We start from the raw sequence: 10,890 nt of genomic DNA, 5'->3' as shown, positions 1-10,890 counted from the left end.
GTGGACTACATGCTGTAGTCAACATGTCAGCCATACATAACAACCTCCCTACTTTTTACCTCATCACATAATTACCATTACCCTGCAGGTAATGAGTGTGGTGTCTGATGGCCAACTTTGTTGTTTCACCCCCCCCCCCACACACACACACACACACACATCTGTTTAAGTCTGGGTGGATTTCCTTTGCTGTGGAGCTACGAGTGTAGAGACCATGTGACTATGTTCTTCAGGGGAAGGAGAGGAGAATGTTTGTGACTGAAACATGATATTTTAATGATCTGGACAGTATCCAAAAGCTCTACGCCCCCGACACCTTTTTTTTCTCCATGTTCCTCCTTGCCTGTTGCGAAACGTTGGCTACGATCAGATCTGCAGAGTAGACTTGTTTGTGCTGCGAAGAACATTGGAGGATTGGGAGCAGGCTGCAAAACATGGTCAAACCGACTGCTGTGGGTGTCTTCAGGGGGAGGAGGAGTTGGCAGAGTGGGTGGGCACCCACTCGATACATTCCTTGGTGGTGAAAACTGTGAGAGACAGAGAGAGCGAAGGGGGGGGGGGATTGCACACTGCAAACAAACAGGTCTTATTTCTGTTCCATTGCTTCCTCGAGCATCATAAGACAAGAAAGATGTGCAACAAAAGCACAAATACACAAGCCAGATGGCCAATAAGAGAAGAGTTTATTTTTATTCTGTCAAGACTTGTAAAAAAAAAGAAAAAGAAAAAAAAAAGCCATGACATAATTCAGTTGTCTTTTTTTTTTTTTTTTTAAACAATGAAACTCATTTCAATGCAGTGATTTCTGGGAGACGAAAAAAGAAAGTCTTGGGGAAAAAAACATCAGGAAAGAGAAAATGTTTTAAGGCCAGAAGAGATATTTTCTAGAATTAAAATCCAAGCAGGCAAGAAATAGGCCTAGTTCCTCGAGTTGAATGTATAAAATGTACACATTGAGCAATCACAACAAAATATTTACAATTCCTTTTTAATCAAATTTGTTTCAAAACAAACGTCTGAAAAACATGGCGGGTGGGGTGGGTTTCTTTTTATCTGCACCTTTAGAGAGCTACTGTATAATATCATACATTCACTAACTCAGATCAAGCTACATACTGAAGACGAGAATCCATTGATACTCTCCTCTATTCATTTTCTCATAAATATCTTTAGTGTCACCTTTCCTGGTGTCTGACCGCACATTAGAGTCCTTCCTTCCGTCTGCTGCGGACGAGAGCGTGTTTTTTTTTTAATGACTACACTAGTTTACATAGCAGGAGTCATCCTATCCACAGTGAGACCAGAATAATGTGCCCTTTTTTGGTCAGTGATGTGTAATCCAAACTGCTGCTACTTCCAGCGCCACGCAAGTGAACACTTCCCTTCACCAGAGAAGGAAAGAGTCAGCTTGCATTTCTGGTAAATAGAGGCTTGCTACTCAGTGTGTTGGTGTCTATGCAGACATATTTTGAGGCAATGTAGTGATTAAAAAAGGCATTTTTTTTTACATTTGTACAAGTACAAATGGTTCTGTAAGCTACATGCGGTTGAAGATTTCATAAATCTCAGGTTCCCTTTTTCCTGAGTTAAAAATGTTATACATACATGTATGCAGCCAGTACAGTTTAATTTCTACACAGCCCTACGGTGCTGAACACTCTTGCCCATAAAATATAATGAGAAATCAGAGCATGGATGCCAGGTAGCCATTACCTGTAGTTACAGTTATTCTGATTTATTGGAGCAACTCTACAGTAGAATAAATGCATCTTTCGCTTGATATGTCAACCGGTTCTGGTTCGGCCTATAGCCTCTAACTGACAAACCTTTCAAATACACTAACCAAAAGAAATAACAACAACACTGAAGCTTTCAACACTGTTTTACGCTGCTTCGTTAGCCAAAGGCAGACAGACAGACAAGAGAGAGAGAAAAAATAACTGTCCTCCCTCAGTGTTCATTTCCATAGCAAGCTTAGAAAGAGCAAAATCAATATGCTTTAGACAACAGAAAATAAACAACAGCGTATGACCATACACCGGTAGACTGAAGGTCAACTTGAAGGTCACTTCTCGGGGAGCATGTCAACTGGTGCTCCCAACACTGATAAGCCCAGATACACATGCAGGCCTCTGTAGTGTCTCACTGGCCCTTTATGGTCTCGCCAGCTCACATTTATCAGACGTGCAAGACAAAAAACAAAACAAAAAAGGAAGCAACTAACCACATTCAATCTGGCGTCCCTATTTTGGGCATGTCATTATAGGCGAACATTAAAAAAAAGGAGAGAAAACAGCAGATCTGTACAATCTCACACCACACCACGTTGTAAGATTGTAGATTGGCTATCTCTGTGCGACACCGTCGTATGACGTAGTATAAAATAGGGATTAAGTGGTTAACCACTGAACATAGAACATCGGAGACGTTTGCCGTCTCAGCTACAGAGATCTATAAAAAAAAAAAGAAGAAAAACGTTGAGAAATAACGAACGAACAGAAAACGGGTTCATGCACTGGGGTTCGCTCCTAGATGAGGAAGCGAAGGAGAGGAATCCATAGTTTTTGTTTATTTTTCTTTCTCGTGAATGAACGGATCCTTGAGCAGCGGGCAGGGCATCGAGGGTGGGAGGTGGGAGGGTGAGACGGAGGAGTAGCGTGGTACGAGTAGGAGCTTATTTGATCAGCCTCTTGGCTACGTCTGCGTAGGCGAACTCGATCTCCTTGTCACTGGGGCAGGTGTTGGTGAACTCCTCACGAGTGTAGGCGTTGTTCAAGTACTTCCACACCGCTGTCATCTCCTTGGGGATGTCGAAGCCTCTGTACTTCTTGGTCACGACCTGGAGAAAAGAGTTAGTGATGGTGAGACTGAGCCAGTGGTGGAAAAAGTACTCAGATATTTTACTTAAGTAAAAGTAGCAATACCACAATATAAAAATACTCTGTTAGGGCGCGCTCCCACCGCACTTTTATTTTACCTCTGGGGCAGAATCTGCCAATGCTTTGTCAATGCAAATGCGTGGATTCACGCAAGAGCAGATTTTTACGCTTGTCGCGCAGACCTTGCGTTTATCCGCCCTACACGAAGAAGCATAAAACTGCTGGAGGCATGGAGCTGATTTTCCCCCTCTGTCCAATCGGGTGAGTCGAAGGCGGACCGTCCCAAGACTCAGGAAGCAACATGGTGCTCTCAGTGGACCAACTGGAGATGCTGTTGCATCTCACCCAGTACTTTATGATTTGTGCACTTGGGGTTCGTACATCTACATACACATTCAGATTTAAAATATAAAGTGCTTACCCCATGGCCACGGATTTTACAATCATGTACGGGCCCTCAGAAGTAGATAGATACGGATACTTATGAGGGCCCGTACATGATTGTAACATACGTGGCCATGGGGTAAGTACTTTATATTTGAAATCTGAATGTGTATGTAGATGTACGAACCCCAAGTGTGAAAGTGCAAAGACATTTTTTGTCTAGTGGCTAGTGTCTAGTGGCGGTGCGGGCTACGGGGACGGTCTTGAATGTGAATGACAGGTGCGTCACAGCGTTTTTTTAGAATCCGCTGGCTGCAAAAAACTGTGGCCGCGCACAACCTGCGTTTAACAGCGGCCAGCCAACTTTTGGTGAGAGCGCGCCCTTACAAGTAAAATGCCTGTGTTCAAAATATTACTTGAGAAAAAATATAAAAGTATTGACATCAAAATATACTTAAAATACCAAAAGTAAAAGCACTAAATTGTTTGAAAATAGCAGATCTACAAGCTCACAACGCGTCGCATCGGCTATTTTCAAATAGCCTAAGTATAAAATAGGGCTGAAGTGGTAAATGTGCGTTTTATAATAATTTATATCTGCAAAGTAACTAGAAACTAAAGTTTTCAAATAATTATAGTGGAGTAAAAGTACCAATATTTGCCTCTGAGATGTAGTGGAGTAGAAGTAAAAGTACTGAAAATTGAAAATACTGCAGTAAAGTAATAATTCCTCAAAATTGTACTTAAGTACAGTACTTGAGTAAATGTACTTAGTTACTTTACACCACTGGACTGAGCCATCAGCCAGGTTGTATGCTCTGATAAAAACACTTTGTACAATACTGTAACTACTAAGGACATTCACATTCTTAGTTGTTACGCAGTGGCTCTGCAGGAGGCTATTTCATCTATTTCATAGACTTGTTTTCCAGCACTATCATCGGTGTTGTGTTGGGTTCATGTTAATGTGCATTTTCAGACATTTAACCACTTCAGCCCTCAGTACTTAGTAAACTTGACCTTTCACTCTGTACTTGGTCTGCTCTTTTTTCCCCTGGCCTCTACGCCAAACCTCTTTGCCGAAAATAGCCGATCTACTAGCTCGAGGCTGAGTTCTCATCAGAAAAGGGTAGGGTTCAGGTGGTTAATGTAAAGTAAAAGTTCCTATCACACAAACATTTGGCGGCCCCCCTGTAGTAACTCTGAGGACCATCTAGGGGTCCCGGACCCCCTGTTGAAGACCCCTGCTATAGAGTGTTCAGTAAAAGGGGGCTCCTCATCGTTCCAGCTCTTTAATAAACAGAAATAAAATGTTCAGGTCGGGGTACCACTTTCATCCAGTCAGGAGGATAAAGAAAGAAGTGAAATTGAAAGTGATTAAACAAAAAAAGAAGCTGATGAAATTGGATCTGGTTCATTCTAAAATTAAAGCTGATAGATGAAATGGGCTGTCTCGCCTGATTGGATGAAATTGCAACTCCATAGCAATGATTATTGTCAGAATATAGAGCTTTAGCACAAATTCAACGCTCTCACCTTGACTATATGCAGCTTGGGCAGCAGGTTGCAGTCGGCCAGGGTCATGTCGTCTCCGTCCAGGAACTTGCGACTGGACACCTTTACATCGTCCATGCTGTTATGGTCGATCTCGTCGGGGAGCGGCGAGCGCAGGTACTCGTCCAGCTTCTGTAGTGTCTTCAGGACCCCACGTTCCAGGGCTACACAGACAGACAGACAGACAGACACACACACACTTGAGAACAAGGGCAAAACTCAAATGGTGATCAGCTCTTCTGTGAGCCTGTGAAGACATTAGGTTTTGATGCCCAGTCTAAAATGTTTACATGCTCATAAGCAAGTGTACTGTCGGTACTTGTTCTATAAAAAGGTTAATTTTTTTGTGTGCTTTATTTAGACAAGTACAGTGCCCGTTTGGGGCATAGCCGTTCAGAATGTCTGCCCATTCGGAATGGGTCGATTGCTTGGTTCCCGGAACTTCTGCTTGCGGCATTGTAGAGAGAACCGCTTTAATAAACTTTACACTGGCCGGACTGTTGGCGTAACCGTCTGGGCACCTATAGGCTGGTAATTCAGCCTGACAGCGTGTCGCGGGTTCGACTCCCGATGGCCTTTGCTGCAAGTCAGTCCCCATTTCCTGTCAGCCTATGTTCCTATCAATAAAGGCATAAAAGCCAAAAAAAAATCTAAAAAGAAAAAGAAGAAATTACACTGTTCTTCCTTGTGTCCTCACACCTCAGCAATACACATGCCAAGTGTGAAGTGGATTGGATGAGTGGTTCTCAAGATATGCAAAGGAAAGATATAGATACAGAGATTCCTTGAATTTATACATATAGAGAGGAAGCAGAGAGGTTGACGCAGCTGCCGGCACGCCCCGTTGAGGCTTTTCTTGAGGCCTCCAACCACTGCACAGCTGTAGTGAACATATTACGATCACCCACCAGAGGGCAGCATTTCATTGAGAAAGGCAACCACTCTGGTATATAAAGATCTTATGTGTCACATTTAGCAGTATGCTACAGCAGAATACCTAGGTCTATCATTAACCAAGTAGTGTCTTTATCATCTAGACTGAATGAGATTCAGGCATAAAACTCTATTGACATAGCCCTGCTGGCATTCAGCACCTAACACAGTAGGTCAATATTTCCCCAGGGTGGAGAGCAGCCATCTAAACTAAGATACCGCAAGATAGCACAAGGCAAGTGTCATATTATACCTCATGCTTTTCATGAAAACCATGCTTAATATTTAAAATATGATAGATACAATACAGTTCCTCAAATCTTAAATAGTTGGACTGATACATATAATCTCTGAGAATGTATTACATTAATTGCAGTATTCTATGAAATATTTGTCCTATCATATAAAACATGTTTATGTTTGTTTAAACTACTGCAGCCTGTCTTTGGGGTTGATTAAACCAATTAGGGAGATTATGGAGACCAGTTCCCTTTTGGACTCTTGCCCAGTGTTAGGGTGACTTCATCGTATTGTATTAACAATCCATCCAAATGAGATGGTTTGAGGAGACCTGGGTGACAAGATTCAGTCCAGGTGAGATGGTCTGAGGAGACCTGGGTGACAAGATTCAGTCATGGGGACAGAAGAACAAAAGCTCTGTGTTCCTGTGTGAGGCCACACTCCCAAAGCAAACCTCCAATCACAGCAAGGCAACTGGCGTCGCCTAGCAACCACCATTCTGTCACAACTGGAGGACTTCTGGGCTTTGCGCCTCTCTTTACAGTTACATACCACGCTGTGAGTGCAAGGGTGAGAGAGAGGGAGAGAGAGATAGATAAGAAAGGTGTTAGGAGTATCAACTCACCTTCATTGGCATCTGGTTTTGAGTTCTTGATCAAGGCTGAAAACTTAGCGAAGATGTCCATACCAGCTGTGTTTGACTCAGGATGCCTGGCGCTGAGCTTAGCAAACCTACCCCACACACACACACACACACACACACACACACAGAGAGAGTGATTAGGTTACACAACAGCTCTGAACTTGACAGTGGTCAGGTTCTAACAAGGCACACCCACAGGCACAGGGTGCTCATGAGGGTGGCGTTTTCACAGTCTTCCTCACTCACTTGGGTGGGCTGAGGATGTCCTCGAGGAACTCCTCGATCTTGTTGACATCGGTCTTGACCTCGCCGTTGAAGGTGATGAAGGGCGGGTGTGTGCCAGGGGCCAGGTTCTGAAGGTCTGCAGGTTTCCTAGGATGAGACCACATGAACATTGCACATCATGTTGACTGAATGGGCAACACCTGCAATGCAATTTATTTAAGATATTTCAGATTAAACAAACAAAAAAATAAAAAAATAAGCACAAATATGTTTTTGAGAGGTAAAAAATAAACACATAAACCAAACTTTATTTCATTTAACCACTGCGTTGCAACGCGTTAAGAGCTTGTAGATCAGCCAATTTGGAAAAACGTTGAAATCATTTGTCTATAATGACAAGTCAAACAATGGCCTGAAACAAACAACCATATCATACTGGCCGATATGTATTGGTCTGGCTCTAGAATGGACACAATATTAAAAACAAAAAAGACCACTTCTGAAATACTCAACAGGACTGGAGCTTTTCGATTTGCGTCAAGGCTTTAATAAGTTGCATACAACCATAGATATCATACAGATATGATAGATAACCATAATATCAATTCGGAGTCATTCTGGGGAGTGACATCTTTATAAAAAAGCACATTTACAAACTAGACTGTAGACTAGCTTTCCTGGGTCAGTACAGAGGATTACAATAGCCTGCTGCAGCTGCACCATGCTCAACTGTTCTAGACCATTTCACTCACCCCAACACACACACACACACACACACACACACACACACACACACACACACACACACACACACACACACACACACACACACACACACACACACACACACACACACACACACACACAGCATGTATGTTTGTGCACATTCCTATCTCTGTGCAGTTCTCAGAGCTAGCACGTTGTGTTCTAGTTGTCTCGAGAGGTCAGATATGATGTACGTAGACACACACAAAAACACACCCAGTAATAAGCATGTGTTGAATGACGGGTGTGAACACAACACAGGCCCAATAATACCAACAAAAACCTCCAACTAAACAGCTCTGTCATAAATCAACATAAAGCAAATGTAACTGTGACCTTCAGAGACTGACAGAATCCCCTTTCATTTACACTACAGTACACCACAAGTCTTCAAAGCGGGGGCAGCCAGGGGGCGCCATATAGAGGGGAGGAAAAATAAAAAAGGGAATATTCATTCATCCATCGTTCTTTTTTAAACACTCACAAAAAATGTAAAGTTTCAAAAATAGTGAAAATAACACGTTGCTGCATCTAGATCAGTATTTTAATGTATTTCTTATTTTTAAGCCATTTCACAACAGGGGTGCTGCAGCCAGAGGCTATGGCTATTTGGGGGTCCATGTCATGGAAAGGTTTGGGAACCCCTGCCTGCAGTACAAAACACCATCACTGATCCAACATGGAGCCCGTGTCACTGTGTGCCGTGACCGTGCACGCACACGGTACTTATCAGGGTTTTTGGACAAGCCGCCCAAGGGCGGCAACAAAACAGGAAACTATTTCAATTCTTGGGCATGCAAAAAGGAAGTGGCACCCTCACTCAAAGAGGAGGGGGAGGGGGGTGTTCTCCACCAAGACACTGGTTCTTAACGTTGGGTCTGGGGACGACCAGGTGGTCTAAACTGACCCTTAACACTGAGACTTTTATAGTGTAGATTGGGGTGAAAGATTAAAAACAGCTCCATCTCAGAGTTCCAGACCCTTAAGGGTCCATTTGGACCCTGGTGGGCCCTGGACCAGACGTTGATTAACAGTGGTGTAAGAGAATTCCCTGGAGATTATCAGGCTTTTATCACAGCAACATTAGACTGCCTTGGAGGCCGAGAGAATGGAACTTTTTTTTGTGTAGGGAAAGTCACAGGAACCATTTCCACTCCAGGCAGTAACTCTTTGCATGGCTAATAAAGATGAGACAAGGTTCTCACATTCATATTCACATACTGCAGTAAAAGAAATATATAGAGCCATAAACAGGACAAACAAAATGCTTCTTGTGCAGAACGCTTGTGCACAGTCAAGGTCACACGTATGCTGCTATATGCAGCGTGGAAAATGTGAAGCAACGTTATCAATGGTCTCCTTAGAACAAAAAAATGCCAGCCAGAGCAACGAGCGGTCGCACCGGCGGAACAAAGGCTTGTTTGAGGAGTGGAGTGAGAGGAAAACAGACACTGCTAAGTGGGCGGATATCCTCCAATGCCTTTTACAGCAGGACCATGGCAGCCTGTGTTTTAGATTAGATACCCTGAGCGAGAGTATGGACGCACAGAATATAGAAAAACGTGGGGTGTTAGTGCATCCCCACACAGAAGGGTACAGTGCAGAAAGACAATCTATTCATTAACAGTCGATGATTGATATTATATAGTAACAGTCGATGATTGATATTGTATAGTAAAGGACAGTTCCGTTCCAGTTCAGTTTTATGTCAGTCCATTCTATTGGTAAAGTGACAATACATGACGATTGATTATACAGTATATGACATACTACTAGTAAAGTGCCAGTGCTAAGTATTGCAACAATAAGGTGCCAGTGAGTGAGACTAGAATAACGTGTTTATCATCAGGCTGGGCAATATGACTTCAAATCAATATCATGATTATTTTAAACTTTTGCCTCGATTATGATTAATGAATCAATAATACAAATCACACCCAGTGTGAAGAGAGTGGTGCCTTTGAAAGTGTAACTGGTTGCATCCTTGTGTTGCAATCAGCAACAATATGTTGTCACGTGACACGTGACAACATATTGTCACGTGTCACGTGAAGCTTGACCAATCAGCCGTGCTCAAACATACGGACGGACATACGGACGGACGGACATACGGACACAGTCAAATGTAGGAGTGGTTAGCACCACTCAAAAAAACTAAATGGTGAAAATAGACTATCTACAAAGCTCACAACGCATCGCAATTTTCGTACAAAGTATAATACAGAGTTAAATGGTTAATCAGACCAATCGATTTAGTCAATTATAAGAAATCTATTGAATTTGTTTGTGTCCATTCCTTGATATATAAGCCCCTCGATTATTCAATTAACGTACAGTACATGAGCAAGATTAAGTAAGTAATTGGTTCGAAATATCGGTTTCTATATATTTTCGTTGAATTGCCCAGCCCTAATTCATCGTTGATACAGTCCTGGGAAAAAAAGCGATATCTGAGCCTTGTTTTTGTGGCCCGGAGACACCGGTATTGTTTCCCACTCAGCAGGAGGTTGAACAGTCCATTAGAAGGCTGGGTGGGGTCTGCTCTCAGTGTTTCTGGCAGATGTACTTGATAGTGGGTAGCTGGGTACCGATGGTTCTCTCAGCGAATTTTACACGACAACGTATCTAGGGCTTAAGTCAGTGGTTCTTAAAGTGGGGTCCCCAGAAAAATGGGGGGGGGGGTCCCCATAAAAAATCGTTAATACAGCATCACAATCATTCTAACCGCTTTATCCATATTTTATACGTTGGCTATTCAAAAATAGCAGATGTACAAGCTCGCAGCGAGTCACTTCGTGTCGCGCTGCGAGCTTGTACATCTGCTATTTTTTAACATTTTTGAAAAATCTTGAAAGTGTTTGAAAATGTTTTAATAATTTAGAATTTATTTTAACACAAGTCTTCTCTTCTGGGGGTCCCTGGCACAAAACCTTTTCAGATGGTGGTCCGCGGCCAAATACATATCATTTTTGGAGTCCTTGACATGAAAAAGTTTGAGAACCACTGGCTTAAGTGGTTAACCACCAAATAGACACACATCATATTATGTTTCTGTGTAAGGAAAACAGTGTGTTCTGAACATGACTATGATGTGTTTCTCCAGCCAGCAGTTGGTGGTGAATCCAGTGGAACACGTCACGAGCCACGCGGCAACAGATCTTCTTCTTTCTAAGCGGCAATGGATCTGCACGTCTAAAATCCAGAAACGGGTCGCAGGCTCTGAGTCAAAAATAAAAAGAACCTAGAAAAAAAGACCCATGGAAACTA

General features: G+C 42.7%; 1 protein-coding gene across 1 annotated transcript in view; it reads right to left on the bottom strand.

The window, feature by feature from the left end:
• Nucleotides 1-660: 660 nt before the first annotated feature.
• Nucleotides 661-10,890, bottom strand: part of clic4 (chloride intracellular channel 4) — a 33,490-nt gene continuing 23,260 nt past the window's right edge. Inside the window, exons 3-6 of the mRNA XM_084044862.1 lie at nucleotides 6,880-7,005; nucleotides 6,616-6,722; nucleotides 4,800-4,981; nucleotides 661-2,839 (exon numbers count right to left, since the gene is read on the bottom strand). Coding sequence (XP_083900988.1) covers nucleotides 2,675-2,839; nucleotides 4,800-4,981; nucleotides 6,616-6,722; nucleotides 6,880-7,005 — 580 coding nt within the window. The 3' untranslated portion in view covers nucleotides 661-2,674. The remainder of the gene's footprint in view (nucleotides 2,840-4,799; nucleotides 4,982-6,615; nucleotides 6,723-6,879; nucleotides 7,006-10,890) is intronic.

This window comes from Gymnoscopelus microlampas (genome assembly GCF_963454915.1).
Source record: "Gymnoscopelus microlampas genome assembly, chromosome: 20".
NCBI lineage: Eukaryota > Metazoa > Chordata > Actinopteri > Myctophiformes > Myctophidae > Gymnoscopelus > Gymnoscopelus microlampas.
This window is presented reverse-complemented; position numbering and strand designations above follow the sequence as displayed.